This window comes from Triticum dicoccoides, chromosome 7B (assembly GCF_002162155.2).
Source record: "Triticum dicoccoides isolate Atlit2015 ecotype Zavitan chromosome 7B, WEW_v2.0, whole genome shotgun sequence".
Classification (NCBI taxonomy): Eukaryota; Viridiplantae; Streptophyta; class Magnoliopsida; order Poales; family Poaceae; genus Triticum; species Triticum dicoccoides.
In genome coordinates, this window is record NC_041393.1 from 727,951,889 (window position 1) to 727,971,685 (window position 19,797).

The following is a 19,797-nucleotide window of genomic DNA, read 5'->3' on the forward strand; positions in this document are numbered from 1 at the left end:
GCGGCGGCGGTGGAGTGGGGGAGGGTGCAGGCAGGGGGTCGGCGGTGGAGTGGGAATGGTGTTTTATATACTAATGGCGCACTGCCTGCTTGGTGCGCCATTAGTAGTTATAGATAGTAATGGCGCATTACGGACCAGATGCGCCATTAGTATGTATGGGAAAATGGAAAAAAAAGTAATTCATACTAGTGGCGCACTGCGTTTACGGTGCGCCATTAGTGTCTTACACACTAATGGCGTACCACAAACAGGTGCGCCATTAGTATATAGTAGTGGCGCACTGCTTCCCTGGTGCGCCATTAGAATCAATCCTATCTATAGCCCTTTTCCTAGTAGTGTTGACCTGAATGTGCAACCGTTTCTCTGCAGCCAGATGCGCCAAAGGGTCGTAGTCAGCATCGTCTTCATTCCTGATCTCACTTTTCAGTGAGATGATCGATCGAGGTGTGCAACCGAACAGTCCTATACTGCTTGGCGTCATGCACGCTTGCAACCATTCAGGTCTTGTTGACACCGGCCTGCATCTCCTCCACTCCATGCAGAGCAAATATGACATCGGTCCATGTGCCAGCCATTGCATATGTGTGGTTGACATGCTCGGCCTAGCAGGACAGCTCGAGGAGGCATTTGAGCTGGCCAACGAAGCGCAGGTTGAAAGCCATGACGCCCTCATGCTATGGAGCTCATTGATGTCTGCTTGCCAGATACATAGGCGCAGATCTAGCTGCCAGGGCTGGCCATAGAGTGTCAGAGTTCAACCAAGATTTAGCAGGTGCACTGGTTGTGATGTCAAACACATACACCTCAGCCGGCTAGACTGACAATGTTGCTGCTCTATGGTCGAACATGAGGCGACGAGGCATACGGAAAGATCCTGAGTGCAGCTGGATTAAGATTTACGACATTCCCTACCTCTTCTACGCCGGACTGGTATCACCCGCCGGTGCAAGGGCAAGTGAGGTGATGATTTTGCTTGATGAGTTAGAGGATAAGTTGCGGGAGAAGGGTTACAAGGGCGGACTAGGTAGTACCAGAGTCTTTGATGCTCATGAAGAGGATGGAGAGGACAGGAAAGGTGAGATAGTTGGAGTGCACAATGAGTTGTTGGCATTGGGTTATTCCCAAGGGGATGACCATCAGGGTGATGAAGAACCTGAGGTTGTGCTGCGATTGCCATGGTGCCTTCAAGCTTATAAGTGGCATTATGGAGGAGCGCTAGTTTGTTGTGAGTGATCTGAATAGGTTCTATAACCTCAAGATGCAGTCATGTTCTTGCAATGACTACTGGTGATTCAAGGCTGAAATCAAAATGATTGTCCCCTTTGTGATACAGAAAGAAAACACCATTGTCGATTTCTCTTCATAAAGATATTTAGGTTGACCGGTACCAGAGTATCAATGTGCTTGTTGAAACTGACCCAATTATTGTGTTGAGTTTCCTGTTAAATTTAATCAACTTAGATTGATCAATCTTCCATTTCCATCGATGAATATTTTTCGTGGACTGAAAAATAACATGTAAAATATCTTACATGGATGAATGGACAACTAATGCATGATAATCAGATGAGATCTTAAAGGTAAACATCAATTATGAACTGTACTATGTTTCTAACTGTTTGGTTATCTCGCACAAGTTTCCCGGGGAAAATGCTGAAATCCAATCAGCTAGAAACATTTTTTTGATAAGAATTTCTCAGTTTCCAAATAGATATTTCACAAGTAAGTCAAAGGGCAATATCAAAATGTTGGGGCGCACAACATATCTTGACAAAATGTTGTTTGCATATGGATGAACTATTTGGTGATCCTTGTATTTGTATTTCAACTTATCTCCTTTGAAGTTGATGCTATTTGGTCTTCTTGTTATGATTGATGGAATGGCCATAGAGTACTCCAATTTTCCGGACAAATATCCAGCCACATTTGTTGGATTGGGTGATGATGCTAACACAATTGATTATGCAATTCACAAAGGATAGCAATGTTTGTGAAGTCATCTCTTGATCAGGTACTTTTGTCCAGTAGTTCACAACTCTGCTGTTAGATTTTTTTTGTGTATGTGATGTGAAAATATAATTTTAATTCACCCAAGGAGTCCAACTTTATTCTTGATGGTTCTGTGTATATGCAATAGCTATCAGCTAAAGACCATATCATCATGGTGTAATAGGCAAGTGATGAATGCAATTTTTTAGCATAGTTCATCCGATTCAATATGAAATTATGTGTATATCCTCTTTAACTGCTACTGAAACTATTGAATTTTCTTGTAGCATTTTTTCAGTCATCATATAGTTCACAACTTAGTTCTGTGTATTAAATTTCTTTGCCTCTGGCTTGCTATGCGCCATATCAATTGCTATGCTTGTAGTGTTAGGGGATATTTGAATAATTTTAGATATGCGCATAAACAACTGAAAATACTGTTTCGTTCATGTGACTTTCAACATGGTTTGACTGGTTAAACTATGCTTATTTTGTCAATAAATCTGTTTGCTTTTAAAGTAATTCTGTTGCCAAAAATTGCTGAATATTCAAACATATTTAGATGGAACCAAGATCATTCACGTAAGATTATCCATATAGTATTTATTCACCGTGATCATCCAGTGTCGTTTAAATTGCTGAAGTTCAAGAACATGATTTTTGGCCTGTGGCAGCTTAACTTTATCGGTTGACTTCACTCGCCGCAATTTTTTTTTTGTTCGTGAAAAGATCCAAATTTATTATGAAATTTTTTCAAAGTACAAACCACATCAAACATAATTATAATTACAATGGAGGTCAATAGACCACTAAACGGCTACTCTTGCCTCTGACTTCCGATCGGGCTCAAGCAGAAACCAGTTCCCAGACGTTAATCTTGACGAACTTTATCAGTAACTTGATCCACCGACAAAGACAAAACCGAATCAGGGAAACTTGCAGCCACGGCTCCGATGGATCTCTGAAGAAAAGAAAACCAGATTGCGGATGTTAATCCTGCGCGGAGACGTCGGGTCGGGTCCGGTCCGGTCCTAGTTAATTCGCTTGCCACATCAGCTCGGTTAGGCTGGTCGTAATGGTAGTATCATAGCTAGTATCATGCATGCCAACTAGGCAATTTTGATGAGGTGTCATAGCATTAAATGTAGAAAGAGAGGGTGTAGTATCATATCATGATACTGTATCATATTAAATGCTATGCTACTTTGTGTCATGCATGGCAATAAATAGAGTACAACATGATACTAATATATGATACTATGCATTAGGAAGGTAGTATCATACACTAGTATCATATGCATGATACTAGTATATGATACTCCCCATTACAACCGGCCTTATCCCTTGCAACCGTGGTTCGTTAAACTACTTCTACATGGCCTAGCTAGTTGCACGGACGCACCAATGGTTGTACATGATGATTCATCACGTCACGCCCACGTGCATACAGAGCCAACACACACGTACGTAGACGCAATAACAACTTGTTCACCGTGGGCATTAAAATAGCACTGGTTTCCAGGTCACGACCCTACTAATTTAATTACCTGTCTGGTGTGGTGCATGTTTCACACTTTTGATAATCTTCGTTTTTAACTATGCAGCTGCTGTATGATGATTAACTACCCACAGCCACTTGCATGCATACTTTATGTATACTCCATCCGTACCTAAATATTTATCTTTCTAGAAATTTCAACAGACTACATACAAAGCAAAACGAGTGAATCTACACTTTAAAGTATGTCTATAATACATTTATATGTGGTAGTTCATTTGAAATATCTGAAAGGACAAATATTTAGGAACGGAGGGAGTACGTACCAAGAGGAGCAACATCATTGGAGGCGACATACATTGACCTCGAGTGTTAACTTGGTCTAGTCAATATGTATAATTAGAAGCCATTGGAGGCGATATATACAGCTCGTCTAAGAAGCAAGTAGCACGAGGAACTATACCTACCTACGTACGCGCGCACTAAGCTAAGCTAAGCTCAGCCAAGGGGCAAGGGCGATGGCGTTGGCGCAGCCGCAGCTACAGGCGCAGGCGCGGTTCGTGCGGGCGGCCGCGGCAAACGCCGGCGTGGAGCTGGACGAGTCGCGGTGGGTGAGCGAGGTGCGGCGGCGGATGGAGGCTGGGGCGGAGGAGCTGGGCGCCGTGGCCATGGTCTTCGACGTGCCGCGGCTGCTGCGGGCCACGAGGCCCGAGGCGTACACGCCGCAGCACTTCGCCCTGGGGCCATACCACTACCAGCGGCCCGGGCTGAGGGACATGGAGCGCTACAAGCTCGCCGCGGCCAAGCGCGGAGAGCAGCTCTTCGCCCCTCACCACACGTTCGACCATCTCGTGCAAAACTTCGTCGGCATGCAGGACAAGATCAGGGCCCCATACCACAGGTACCGCCGGCCCTACTGCATTTTCTTCTTTCTACTGCATATATTTTTTAAATTATTTGATAAATTCTTATTTGGCTTACTAAATAAAATCATGTTTATTTGATAAGTCAATAAAACAAAGGAAAAATTGATGGGAAAATCCAGACATGGGAGAGAAAACTTAAATGGGGAGGGAACGTAGGAGCGGACGATTAACGTAAGGGCAAATGTATTTTTTTAATGTTTGCGTTATTTTTAAATATATCTATACCAATATACAAAAAGAGTGAGTTGCGGAGATTCAACACATCTCATGTGTTCAATCATGTCTACCCAATGATCTATATTGTCTCCCCACACAAAAAAGATCTACACTCTCCCAGTCTCTAGCCCTAAACATATTTAGCACCAAACAAGATTAGCACCCCGCCTAATTAATAGCATACCTATGAAAGCCAGCGCAAAGCAATTAGTTATATCCTACCTAATATCAGTACGTAATTATGATTTTGCCGAATATTAGTGTGCAATGCAATTAATATATTGTCTAATATTAACATGTGCACATACATGATTACTAGTATATAGTAGTGATATACTTAGTCATCCATCTAATTAAGCTCTCAAAATAGGCTTATAACCTTAAAAAATATCTTATGTTCAGATTTTTTTTCTGGGAAAATCAGTATTAGTTAAAAATGAAGCAAAAATGGTATGATAAGGTTCAGTTAGATGTATCTAATAAATATTTTAACTTTATTTTGCTGATAATTAAATCAATAAAGAATTTTAACTGTACTTAAACGTATATAACTTAATAATATGCATTGCCAACATTATTAGAAAGGAGAAGCTATACATTGCAAGCGAGCGTGAGAATTTTTTTATCAACTTTTCAATAAATACATACATATGAAATACACAATGATAAATGGACACTCAACAAAACTAGGACACAAGTTTATTATGGGGGCCATCTATATATTTCACTCGCGATGCAAAATTCTCTTTGTGTATGATTTAACAGGCAATGGATCATATAAGAAATCACTTTAAGGGAGGACAAGAGACATGGAGTAATAAAGATAAATTAAATATACAGGTGTTCTGTTTAAAGTTTCCTTTCAATTAATGACATAAAATACAAGCAGTGTTAAGGCAAGTAAAGGAACTAAACATAAAATTATATCTAAGCTTTTGTTTGTAAGATTTATTTTTTGTAGAAACTTCCTCCAAAATATATTTGTGGAGAGGGGTCACAAGAGAGAATAGTCGCAAACTACTTTGATGTCCCCACATTGAAAAAAAATGGATGAAAGGGCTGCATAATTAAGTTACACAGGTAGCCATGTCGGCTTAGATTTATCAAATCCGCATAGTAAAATCAAGCTGCAGAAGTGTGTGGGCCACCACAGTAGGTACAATTTATGTAGACACTAAACAATAATTTAATTTGTGTTATTCTAAAATCATGAATAACATGACCTCTCTCTTCCTCATGAACGTATTTCACCAGTTAGTGCCCTTTTTTCTCTTGCTTGCTGTCCAAAGTCTTTCTTATTCTGGCCTTGTGATGTTTTTTAAGGCAGGTGAGAACGTAGAGATGAGCACACCAATTTGACATTTCTGGCCGGCGCGGTCACAATTAAATTGGTGTCATGTGGCTATCCTTATGAAGATTTTGTAATCTAGCATTGCTAAGGCAAAGAAAACGGGAGAGTTATTTAATTGTGAACGATTGCTACTTGCACCCCCTAACATAAAAAGGTTAAAAAGTACCGTTTGACCTGAAGATGACAGGGATCGTCATGTTTTCCTTTTAGAAACACACTTGTCTACATCGTAGACATGTACAGACAACATATATTGTTGTTAACGAGACACAATGCCTTCAATATTTAAGTAATATATTGTTCAGTTCTTCTGCAAGCTAGATACTAAGATGACATTTGCACATAGAGAACTAGGTGATGCCCGCGCGTTGCCGGATGAACCATGTGAAAGAAAATACATAAATAGATACTTTAAAATATATAAATTTAATAGAGAAACAAATGTAAGGGAGTTCTCAGTTTGCATTAAAAAAAGAAGAATGTGATAAAAACATAAAAAGAGGAAAACTATTGCACCGAACTAAACACAACATCTTTAAAAAAAAATATGAAGCATGAAGTATATTTTTTTGCTCCAAGCATTGAACGCATATACTGTCCATGACCACACAAAATTAACGCAATTTTTTTAACTTGTGACTTGCATGCATGATTTGATTTCCCTGGACAAAAAAAGACATGCACGCGTTGATGGGGTGGCATTTGTTACAATAATATATTAACTAAAAATATAACATGCATGACTTGATGAGGTGGCATTGTTTTCATCGGCGGATTAATAGAAAAGATGTAACTTATGAGTACACATGACATGTTGTCACACAATTTTGATCGGGTGGCTGTCAATAATTGAGGTGACGTGGAAGCACCCAAGTGCAGAGAAATCTGGTAGTACGGGCTAGCTTTTTAGATATGAAAGATCAAAGAGGATAAGTCAACCTACTGTAGTTGTATAGCTTTGCTAATCTATTCATTGTTGTATCATCAGTATTCTTGATATTTGTGTTTGTTTCACTTTTTCGATCCAATTTAATTTGGTGTATCATCAGTATCATCAATTGTATCATCAGTATAATCAATTCAAGGTCAAACGATGAAGCAACTGTCGTTTCGCTTTCAAAGTTGACACATTCTCTTTCAAATAGAAGATTCTTCATTGGAGCTACTTCAATTTCTAAGCACCGTACATCACAAAATTTATGAAACATTCTTAAAAAAAATCCATAGCCTATTGAGGTCATATCTTGACACCATGCCAAGTTTCATGTTTTTCAGACTTTGTTCCCATGTTTTAGTATTAAAACCTGATAATCTCATTGTTAGTGGTCTATTTATGCCACACGGATGTTTAACATTTCTTTTCATTTCTTGGAGATGACCTAAAATATAGATCAACCCATTTGTTATAGAAATCCTTTACACTGGCATGCACAAACGAGACTCCCTTCTCCACCCTGTTGTGAAATATTTTTCATTTTATTTTTTGAAATACCAAGTTAAGGTACCTTCTGTAGTACATTTAGTTTTTTCATCTAAAACATCCCTAAACTTTTCCACATGGAACATATGACATTACAATGCCATTACAAAAAATTGATATTTTTCTGGAATCATTTGCCACTTTTAATACATTAATTACATTACTAGCAATTTACCAGATAATATTCAATTTTGCATTACATGTACATAAAAGAAGGGACATAAATTCAACAAAAAATACCTTGGGGTACTTATATATATTTCTAGGTCCCTCGATTTCGGGAGAGTAGCCGTCTTTCTTCACCACAAACGTACTTCAAACACACCGGTGTTTTTCTTCTCTTGTGTTCTTTTTCTTAGGTTTACATTGAGAGCATTTTAAAGGAAGTTCAGAATGCAGATCCATTAAGATTTCACATTAATTGGTTACAGGATTACAATAAGCAATTTGAAATGTCTGGCCGGTGCACAGTCACAAATTGGTGTCTTATCGTTACCCTTATTAGGAATATGAAGGATGAACTAAGCTGGCTAGATAAGGGAAAGATATCATTAGTTCTAGGCCTGGGTTAAATCTTTCCAGTAACTCATTGGATTATTTCTTACCTGAGTTGTACATATTTGTTTTTTTTCATTTGTTTCTTTTTAGTTCTGCTTCATGTATACTTTCTTCTCTTTTCACTATGATTTCTATATTTTATTAATGAATTACTATAAGTACATGCTAGAGAATCCTGGCATTTCCCGTTAAAATGCAATTTCGTGCCATGTGGTTATTCTTATAAGGATTATATAATCTAGCATTCATTTTGAGAGGCAAATAAAAAATAGAGAGTTATTTAACTGTAGAGGATTTTACTTGCATCCCCATACAATGAATATCTTTTTTACTATTTTTAGGAACATAATGAGTTGATCGCAGATGTACACACACAAAATATTGATTGTCAATTACTTTTGCAAGCTAACCAGTACTACCAAGATGACACCGGTACCAGAGAATCAGAGAGGAAAAATAAACTCAAACTGTTATAGTTGCATGGCTTGTCAAAACTTTTATTTAGCCAATCAATAAAGTTAGATTACCTACTAAAATAGTTTGAACGGTTGCATGAAACTAACACTATAGACCATATGACAATTCGAACATAAAAATTATTTCATATTAATTCTACCTTCTCTTTTTGTTAAGAGGGAAACCCAATGCATGCAATTGTAAACTTTATAAACAGAAGAAATAACTATATGGCATATACAAACACAAGATTTTTTTTTGAAAGCTTCCTATATACTCCAGTTACACAATCTTGTAGGTACCAAAGTTGCATACATTTAAAATGTGTACTTGTAAAATTCACATATTTAAAAATAACTTAAGTCACAACACAAATTAAAATAGAAACAAAATACCCATTTTAGGCAAAATTCAACCCACAACAAACACTGACTCAAAAGGGCCCGCTTACAATTCATCTTCGACTTCTAAACTCAAAGTACATCACCACAAAACCATAATCATATGTTCATGTAAACAAGCAGAATTGCCTTGCTTTTACAAAAAATTAAGATGAACCCTCAAGAAGCAAAGTAGCTCAATAAAATCTAGCTGAAACAGTGCTATAATCACATTGTTTTATGAAAGTTAAACTAGCTTGTATAAACCATGCCCATCACAAATTTCGAAACTTGGCAACGTTTGATCTCCTCCTAGTTATAGCTTTGACTAGTACTGAATGTATGAATCTAACTCTCGAATTTCATCATCAATCCTTAAGTGGTCATCATTCAAATCTATAAGCTGTGTAAAAATTTATCTATATTGTGTCAATGCTTTCAGCTTAGTATCATTAAAATATAGGAATTTTTTTATTATCATTAGAAGAGAAAAATACAAGCCTCATCGAGCATACCTGCAATGAATGAATGTAGGTTCCTTGAGCTGAACGAGCAGACGCTGTCATGGATGATGGCAATCGACACGTGTTTCCTCCTCGACTTCCTTGAGAAGTACCACGTGGACAAGGCGACAAACCTGGTGTCCTCCTCGCCCAACTGGATCAACGCGACGGTGCGGGACGCCATGATGCTCGAGAACCAGATCCCGCTCTTCCTCTTCACCGCCGCGCTCCAGCTCCGCCACGGCTCCGAGGAAGCCGCCGCCGATGCCATGCGCGTCGTCTTGGACCGCTTCATCAGGGACGTGTGCCCCATCAAGACAAACACGCCGGCCCTCACCGGCGACATCGCCGAGCACGGCCACCTGCTGGAGCTCCTCTACCATTTCCTCGTGCCCGCCTCGGCCGTCTCTGCCCAGCTAAACGCGGCGAAGCTTCCGCCGCTGGTCCCAGAGGTGGCCATCACCCTTGACGCGCACGGTGCGGTCGAGGAGCAGCAGGTCCCGGACACCGACAAGGTGCAGCAGGCGTGCATGCAGGTGTCCAGCCTCGACGTGCCGCCTGTACGGTTCATCAAGAACCTGATCTCTAAGCCGATGAGCGCGGTTTCGAGCCTCCCGGGGTGGATTGTGGGCAAGGTGCCGCAGCTGTCGGGGGTGGCGCAGCTGCTCGGGAAGTTGATGACGTCGACGGACGTGGCGGCGCTGCTCAAGGGCGTGAACCTGGCGACCATCATCAAGTCGCCGCTGGCCCAGGAGATAATGATCCCGTCGGTGGCGCAGCTGGCCGCGTGCGGCGTGCGGTTCTTGCCGGCCCCGGAGGGCATGGCCGGGATCGCCTTCGACGCGGCCACGGCGACGCTGACCCTGCCGGTGCTCCACCTCGACAGCAACACGGATGTGATCCTCCGCAACCTGGTGGCGTACGAGACGGCCGCCGTGCGCGGGCCGCTGGTGCTGGCGCGGTACACGGAGCTCATGAACGGCATCATCGACACCCCCAGGGACGTGAAGATCTTGACGGGATGCGGGATCATCGTGAACGGGATGAAGAGCAACAAGGAGGCCGCGGAGATGTGGAACGGGATGTGCCGGGCGGTGCGGCCGAGCAAGGCGCCACTGCTGGACTGCGTGATCATGGAGGTGAACGCGCACCGGGACCGGGGCGCGGCCGTGAGAGCGAGGAGGATGCTGAAGCGGTACGTGTTCAGGTCGTGGAAGATGCTCACGCTGCTCGCCACGGTGGTGCTGCTGCTCATGACGGCGCTGCAGACCTTGTGCACCGTCTACGACTGCAAGCGCTGGTTCGCCGGCCGTATACCGCAGCTGACGGCCGGCGGTGGAGGGCAGTAGCTACCGAGCTTCTTCACTTTCCTATGTACAGAGCTCCGCGATGCAGTGTCAACTGTCAAACATGTTTTGCATTTTCACCATGCATGTCCCGTGCTACTATGAAGTGTCGAACAAACTTGAAGTATAGTTTGGTTATGGTTACTGATTTTTGTAAATCCTTCGCAGACGGTGGGCAGGACACTCTAATCCTGTTTGAGTTCACCGTCGTGACCATGTCACCTTAACAAAATTCAAATCAAAATCCCAATGCTTAGAGCATTTCTAATCAATCCCCTGTAATTTGGAGGAGGATACAGCCAAGCATCATTTAGAGGAGCATATTTGCTCCTTAAAAAAGGAGTGTTTCTAACCGAACTCCTAAACTTGACTCCTTCAGAAAATTGAACACAAATTCAGTACAAATTTGATTCAAACAGCTTCATCAAACTTGATTCAAACTCGATTCAACCAGTTACATAAACTAATTTACATAACTTAAATGAAATGTAAATTAGATTGCATAAAAACTAAAAAAGAACTACTCACTATCAACTTGCAGAGGAGCTGGAGTTGCAGGAAACTGGGTCAAAATCAATCATGTCTTGCTGTTGCTGAGGAGGGACCTGCCCCTTTGTCTTCACAATATCCTTAATTGTTTGGTTTTCTACAAACACAACATCACGGCTTCTCACAACTTTCCTTGCTATAGGGTCAAACAGCTTGTAGCCAAACTAATCACCTCCATAGCCAAGAAAGCTTGTCGTGTCTTTGAATAAGCTTTGACCATTCATCTTGAGGAATATGAACAAAGGCCTTGCACGGGCGGCGGTGGAGGGCAGTAGCTAGCTTGCTTCTTCCCTTTACCTTTCCTACGTACAGAGTTCCGTGATGCAGTGTCGTCAGCTGTCAAACATGTTTTACATTTCCACCATGCACATGTCTCGTCACTACAAAAAACTTGTTAATACATGACGGATTTCCGATGACAGTTTCGAAATTCGTCATGAACCGCCTAGTACAGACCCGCAAGCCCGCTAAAGCCCACCTAAAGGCCTAAACCTTTCCCCATATAAAAGCAAACCCTAAGAGAATCCCGTCCCCAATCCCGTTCTCCATCTGCCGCCACCATGCCTCGCCTCTCCTCTCCTCTTCTCGCCACTGTCCTCTGCCTCAACCTCCCCGCCTCCAAGCGACGATGACGGCCCGAGATCCATGGCGACAGCGGCTGAAGTGGCCCGATGGAAGTGGCGGCCAATCCTAGCCGCCGTGGCGCGCCTCAGCTGCTCACAACCCATGAGCTGGGCCATGGATCTACGGCAGGGATCTCCCTCATCCGTCTCACAGGCCGCGCAAATTGCCTCGCCATCGGGAGATTTGGAGCAGCAAGGGCCGGATGAGGAGAGGACGAAGACCGTGACCTGCGGCAGGCCCGAGCTCGACCTCGCCGACAACATCAACACCCCTCACAAGGTCCATCCCCGCTCCCCCTCCCCGGTCGTCTCCTCTATCCATTACTTCCTCTTCTCTCCCATCCCCAATCAAAGTTTTTTTTGCTTTGATTCAGATCAGCAGCCTCTCCAGTTCGATGGATGGGAACGACCGAGACCCCACGCTCGAGCCAGATGAGCTCGATGGCTAGCAGCCCCGACAACCATGATTCCCCAGAGAACAAGAAGGTCGACCCTCTCACTCTGGTTTTTTATTTTCTTTCCCAGTGACTGCTGCTCTTCTTTAGTATAGTTCTCCAGGGACTCTCCAATTTTCTTGGACTGAACCTGATGCAGAAAACGTGGCCGCTTTGTTTCCTGATACTCGCAAGTTACAGCCAACAATAGACTAGCACTGTTGGCTATTTCCCTTTTCTTCTCTAACCGTGCGAGCATTAGCAGTGTAGAGTTTGTGTAATCTGCTAGTTAATTAAGTAACTACTCCCTCTGTAAAGAAATATAAGTGTTTAGATCACTAAAATAGTGAGATAAATGCTCTTATATTTATTTATGGAGGGAGTACTAGTTAGACAAGCTGTGTGGTGGTTCACGTTTAGTCCCTAACCAAAAATTAGGCCATGCCCGTATTACTGTTCTTCTCCTTTCTATTGTTATTAGTCTGGCATATCCCTATATTTTTATATTATCTACCACTTTACTCCCTGGCATAGTTGCAAACTACTTCTACACCGAGAAGTGGTTGTTTGGTATAGTATACCAGTGTGCATTTTTATTTGTAGCAGAACTTGTCTAAGTTAGATGTACTCATGTTTGTTGCTATTAGGATCAAATATCAATGCTAGTTGAGACATACTACCTGCCATCTTGAAATATAAAATGTTTTTATAGGCTAAACTAGCCTAGAAAAACGTATATATATTTTGAGATTGAGGTAGTACTTGTTAGTTCTGACCATGCCTAGCTTAAGGACTGATCGGTATTCTTGAAAAAAAAATCCTGCATATGTTTGTACATTTTCCTATCTGAATTAATGTTGGACGTATTTTGGTGTGTGCATGTGACATTCAAGGCACATTTTTGCAATATATGTTAGTATATGGTGCTGTGAAACTTCTACGATTGAACATACCACAGCAAGCTTTAGAAGTAACTTTCTTCCATCTACAAAAGCTGATAGGCAGAGGGAGGGGCACATAGTTTTACCATTGAATAAGCTACTCCCTGAGCTAGAGGGAGGGGCACAACATTTACCACTAAATACGCTGCTCCATTCAACATGATTGAGGCTCTAAAATGAAAGTTTAACAATCTGCAGCTTTAGAGATTTAGAGGCACACACAAATAATGAAATAGTGTAACAATCTGCAGCTTTGAAAATGTTGGTGTTCTTATTTGATCTTGGTTTGCAGCAAATAATAATATTGGTGTTATCATTGACTTTGGGCTCCAATGAAATTCTTGTACGTGTCAATCCTAATTCTCTGCCAAAGTTGTTTAACAGTATCCTAATGCTTTGCCCAGGTCTATCTCATGGACACCCAGATTGTATGCAATTTTCTCAACACCATCACGTTACCTCACTGCTGGTGGTAATTTTGCATCGCCACTTTTTTTTATTGTTACTGTCAAATACTAATTCTTTAGCTGTATGCTTGATAATTGTTGATGATCTCTTAGCCTTACAAGCGAAATGTATCCTTGGGCAAAATGTCTAGATAGGTCCATTACTATCTCCTTCATAGCCTTTTGGTTTTATTATTTTCACTATATACCTTTTTTTGTTCTAAGTTTCAACAGTCAAGTGTTAACAATATGTGGATATTGTTATTCAGGGTATATCCAATTTCTTAATGCTCTAATAGGGTAGTTTCTGGGATTGGTTAACAATATGTGCAAATTGTTGGTACCCAAAGGTGCCATTCTGTCAATATTGACAAGTTGATTCATGCCTACTTACAAGGCTGGAAAAATAATGTATTGCTGGACCTATCCTAGAATTGTTGATTCATGCCTACTTACAAGGCTGGAAAAATATTGTATTACTGGACACATCTGTAGAAGTATGTAGATGTTTGTTTTCTCAACAAATAACTATCCCTTCTTTTATTATCATCAAGGATCACTGGACATATGATAATTGAACGAATCTTGTGCGCTGTTTTATGTATTGTCCCCCTTTGTTAGACCAGTTTTTTTATTTTTCTTGTTTGGATGATATGCACAAGTACGTAACATTTAAATTTTTTACCCACAACCTGGTTGCCTTAATTAATATGGATCTACATGAAACTTATATATGTAGTGGATACTGTGTTATTCTCATTTGTAGCACTGCAAGATTTAAGAATTTTGGAGAGCATGAGTTATTAATTTTTACTTTGTTACAATTCTCATATTTTACAATCTATGCATATCTACAAATATCTAATGGTCTTGTAAATATGCTAGGTATGATTGCGTACCAGGCTACTTGGTGCTGCCCATCAAAATTCGCACGACATGATAGTTTCCATCAGGAGGGCAGATGGCAAGAACTTGAATAACAACTTCACTAGTATAAATGTTCTGTTTGTGTGAACTGGATTGTACTGTTTCCTAACTTTGCTGAGTGATATAATTTATTAATCTATGTTGTAAATTATCATTCCGTGGAGGATTTTGTAAACTGCTATGTTATAGATGCTTGTAGATGACTGCATATATTGATTCATATGTGCACGTGAGGCACTTTGGAAATACCTTGTCTTAGCACCACGGTTTGCATAACGCATCATGCTTTAAAATGTAATTGTTGAAAGTTGGGCTGAATGAAATAGGCTAACGGGTCGAACTAATGGGCTACCCCATGTAGGATATCCATGACGATTTCTGTGACTGAAAAATCATGTCCACGTAGGCTGCCACGTCATTCCAGTTGGTCAATTGAAAACTCTACATGGCGTTGGTCCATGACGGTCTGTTCCGTCACAATGGTTTGGGCCTTGGGCGGGCCTGGGCCTTGACGGTCAAAAATCGTCATGGACAGCACCATGTCAAATTATGACGCGATATACATGACGGATTTCAAATCCGTCAAGGATGGGCACCCATGACGGATTTTGTCTTGCCTGTGACGGATTAGTACCGTCACGCATTAACAGGTTTCTTGTAGTGTGTGCTACTGTATAGCAAATCTGTTTTGGTTATGGTTACAGATTTTTGTAAATCCCGGTGGGCAGGACACTGTAATCCTGTTTGAATTCACAGTCGCGACCATGCACCAGTAGAAAACAGCCCATTAATCCCGGTTTCAAAGGCCCACCGGGTTTTGCTTGCCCAAACCCATCCCCACGAGAAAATCACAAACCCGTCCCCGTCTCCATCGCCGTGCACGGGGCTAGTTTTTTGCCCGTCCCATAAACCCGTCGGGTTTTCTAAACCCACGGCGAACTTGTCCCCGCAAGCAGTGAACGAAAACAGCAGCATTTGAAAAAAAGGAGCATATTACAGCAACAAAAATCAACATATTTAAGCAACATACATAGTAGTATATTTCATAGGCAGCAACATAAGATAAATAGTGGCAGCAATGAATATTATTTCAGTAGCAACATAGTATATTTTCAGCAGCAAAAAAAAGCATATTTCAGCAACAAAACAACAGTAAATTTTAGCAGCAAAAAAATGTATTTTACCGGGTATTGTTGGGTTTCGGGTTCGGGGACTACCGAAACGGGTGTAAACCCACGAAACATGCAGGGTTGTACAATATGCCTAGCAACAGCCCTGCTGGATGAAAAGACGTCCATCCCCGTCTTCTAATAGGGTAAAAATCTGCGGGGACGCAGATTTCAGGGCCCCATTGCCATCTTGAGGCGGGCTGGCTTGGAGCTGGCAAGTCTGAGCATGGAACACTCCTTTGGTTTGGGCAGGGATGCAATGGCGTGATTGTTGTGGCTTTAGTTGTTCCAAGTATGGATTCTACGAGTACTCGGAAAAGTTGTTCAACAGGATTAAAGCAGCCATCGGTTTTCTGCTATCCCTCCATCATCGTAGCAGCAGCGAAGTATGGTTTTGGGAGGTGCGCACTCACTTTTTTCAATGAGATGATCGATCGATCTGTGCAACCAAACAGTGTTACACTGCTTGGCGCCATGCACGTTTGCAGCCATTCAGATCTTGTTGACACCGGCCTCCATCTCCTCTACTCCATGCAGGGCAAATATGGCGCCAGTCCATGAGCCATTGATGACCCACAAGTATATGGGATCAATCATAGTCCTTTCGATAAGTAAGAGTGTCGAACCCAACGAGGAGCAGAAGGAAATGACAAGCGGTTTTTGGTAAGGTAATTTCTGCAAGCACTGAAATAAGTGGTAACAGATAGTTTGATAGAAAGATATTTCGTAACAAGTAACAAGTAATAGCAGTAACCAAGTGCAGCAAGGTGGCCCAACCCTTTTATAGCAAACGACAAACCGGAACGGTTTCTTATAATATGTAAAACACTCTTGAGGACACACGGGAATTTCGTCAAGTCACTTTCATCATGTTTGTTTGATTCGCGTTCGCTACTTTGATAATTTGATATGTGGTGGACCAGTGCTTGGATGTTGTTCTTACTTGAACAAACCTCCCACTTATGATTAACCCCTCTCGCAAGCATCTGCAACTACGAAAGGAAAATGAAGATAAATCTAACCATAGCATGAAACATATGGATCCAAATCAACCCCTTATGAAATAGCACATAAACTAGGGTTTAAGCTTCTGTCACTCTAGCAACCCATCATCTAATTACTACTCCACAATGCATTCCCTTAGGCCCAAATATGGTGAAGTGTCATGTAGTCGACGTTCACATAACACAACTAAGGGGATCGACAACATACATATTATCAAAATATCGAATGAATGTCAAATTTACATGATTACTTATGACAAGACTTCTCCCATGTCCTAAAGAACAAAAGTAACTACTCACAAATGATTGTCATGCTCATGATCAGAGGGTATTAAATAGCATATTGGATCTGAACACATAATCTTCCATCAAGTAAACGGTCTAGCATCAACTACAAGATGTAATTAACACTACTAGCAACCCACGGCTACCAATCTGAGGATTCGAGATAAAGATTGAATACAAGAGATGAACTAGGGTTTGAGATGAGATGGTGATGTTGAAGACGTTGATGAAGATTGGTCCTTCCAGGATGAGAGGGTTGTTGGTGATGACAAAGGCTTCGATTTCCCCCTCCCGGAGGGAAGTGTCCCCGGAAGATTCTCTCTGCCGGAGAGCAAAAGTGCTCCTTCTCAAGTTCCGCCTCCTAGCGGCGGCGCCTCGTCTCGAAAGTTCTCCCTTCATTTTTTTAGGGTAAAACACCTTATATACCAAAAGATGGGGGCCAGAAATGGGCTAGGGGCCCCACACAGTACCTGGGTGCGCCGAGGGGGTGGCGAGCCCAGGTGCTATGTGGGCACCTGACGGCTCCCCTCTGGTACATTTTCCTTCCAATATTTTTAATACATTTCAAAATAATTCTCCCTGAAATTTCAGCTCATTTGGAGTTGTGCAGAATAGGTATCTCTGCTGTAGCTTTTCCAGGCCCTGAATTCCATCTGCCGGCATTCTCCCTTCTTGTGTAAACCTTGCATATTAAGAGAGAAAAGGCATTAGAATTACTCCATAAAGTGTTATAACAACCCATAATGCCATAAATATCAATATAAAAACATGATGCAAAATGGATGTATCACCAGCCAGTACATATGTGCAGTTGACATGCTCAGCCGAGCAGGACGGCTCGAGGAGGCATTTGAGCTGGCCAACGAGGCGCAGGTCGAACAGCGTGACACCCTCATGTTGTGGAGCTCATTGATGTCAGCTTGCCGGACACACAAGCGCTTAGATCTAGCTGCCAGGGCGGGCCACAGAGTGTCATAGTTCAACCTGGATGTAGCAGGTGCACCAGTAGTGATGTCAAATGCATACATTTCAGTCGGCCAGGCTGACAATGTTGTTGCTGTATGGTCGAACATGGGGCGACAAGGCATACCCTGTGTGCAGCTGGATTGAGATAAAGGACATACCATGTGTGCTCAACACCAGATTTGTATCACCTGCTGGGCCAAGGGCAGGTGAAGTGATGAAGTAGCTTGGTAAGTTAAGAGGGTAAGATGCAGGAGAAGGGTTACAGGGGGTGGACTAGGTAGTAACAGAGTCTTTGATGATCTTGAAGACAATGGAGAGGACATGAAAGGTGAGATGGTTGGAGTGCACATTGAGTTGTTGGCATTGGGGTTTGGTTTGCTGGTTATTCCTAAGGGGATGATCATCAAGGTGATGAAGAACCAGAGGATGTGATGTGACTGCCACGACGCCTTCAAGCTTATAAGTGGCATTTTGGAGCACAGGTTTGTTGTGAGGGATTTGAATAGGTTCAATGCAGCTAGGCAGGTGACACGTGCATCTTTTTCGGAGACATCGAGCAATGCCTGTCGCCGGCAGGTGAAGCCACCGGCGGATGCTACACATGACGTCTATTGCGGAGACGTCAAGTCATGTCTGCTACCGGCAGGTGCCGCGTGATGACTCCAGCGGAGGTGTCATGTTTAACTTGTTGCTGCTGGATTGAAGGTGGTGCGATAGTGACGGGGGTAGGCGGTATGGGACGTCTTTTTCTTTCTGGTGTCCTCTCCAGAGGTATCCGATTATCGAGGAGTCAGTAGCCAGATAATGAATGATGGTACAGACAGCTTTAACGACGAATTTATGCACTTCGGTCAGGCTATGTCGATGCACACCTGTGTCATGTCCTTGCTGAAGGTGGTGGTTTCAAGCATGGCTTTAGGGATGAGAATCTGGAGTTCAACCTTGTATTGGACTCGTCATCATCGACGCACGTGCGACGATTCCTTCTTGAAGGCGTAGTCTCGGAGTTGTATATTTTTTGTTTTGATTTCGTCTTGTATCATAGGGTTAGTGTCTATCTGGTGGAGATATTGTCACGAGACATGTGACCTCTTGTTTTCTATTCGCTTTATTTCGGGGTCGATGTTGTTCGACTGCTGGATTTTGCATCCGTAATAATATATGGTTGTATGCATCGATGCAGAGGCCAGGGGTTATCCTCCTTTTCGAGAGAAAACTCTTGAATTGCCAATTCAAATATATTTGTTTTCTTAAAATAAACGGGAATAATTCTGACAATAAGTAACACATATCTTAGCATCACATAAGATTCCAAAGAAGGAGGAAAATGACAAAACCACCGATCAAGAGGCCTCGCCACCACCATATGTTCAAAAACATAGAACTATTGTTCATCCACCTGTTTAGAGGTAGGGCGAGAATATTTCCATAATATCATCATTGTTCATTTATAAATAGGGTCTGGCATATTAGTTCCATATCCAAAATTCAAAAGGGAGTGCTGGCAGGGGAAACAAGACCTAATGTAGGTGTGGTTTATGCTAAATTTTATTCCTCTTAACGGGTAGGAACGCGTGATTGGAACCGAAGCGGAAGCAAGCCGAGATAGTAAGGGTAAGGCTGAAAAGAGCCGGCAACAGTATTGGAGCCCCAAAAATGTCATGTAATCTTTGAAATGGGTACATTATTTAGGCATGACACGCCAATTTTTTTAGAGATATTCTGCTATAGATATCGTGTACACTCTGTA

At 42.1% G+C, this 19,797-nt stretch overlaps 1 protein-coding gene and 2 pseudogenes across 1 annotated transcript; all 3 read left to right on the forward strand.

Annotated features, from left to right (window-relative positions):
- Positions 1-1,291, forward strand: part of LOC119339557 — a 9,548-nt pseudogene extending 8,257 nt beyond the window's left edge.
- Positions 1,292-4,005: 2,714 nt separating this feature from the next.
- Positions 4,006-10,706, forward strand: LOC119339558 (putative UPF0481 protein At3g02645). The gene is made up of 2 exons (XM_037611569.1): positions 4,006-4,388; positions 9,389-10,706. The coding sequence occupies exons 1-2, from the start codon at positions 4,006-4,008 to the stop codon at positions 10,704-10,706; spliced, it is 1,701 nt and encodes a 566-aa protein (XP_037467466.1).
- A 1,191-nt stretch (positions 10,707-11,897) lies between these two features.
- On the forward strand, positions 11,898-18,704 carry LOC119339559 (annotated as a pseudogene).
- Positions 18,705-19,797: the final 1,093 nt, after the last annotated feature.

Bases quoted from the DNA above. Each gene is read 5' to 3' on its own strand.
- LOC119339558 (XM_037611569.1), top strand. From the start codon at position 4,006: ATGGCGTTGGCGCAGCCGCAGCTACAGGCGCAGGCGCGGTTCGTGCGG. The intron at 4,389-9,388 runs GTACCGCCGGCC...GAATGAATGTAG, and splicing joins ATCAGGGCCCCATACCACAG to GTTCCTTGAGCTGAACGAGC.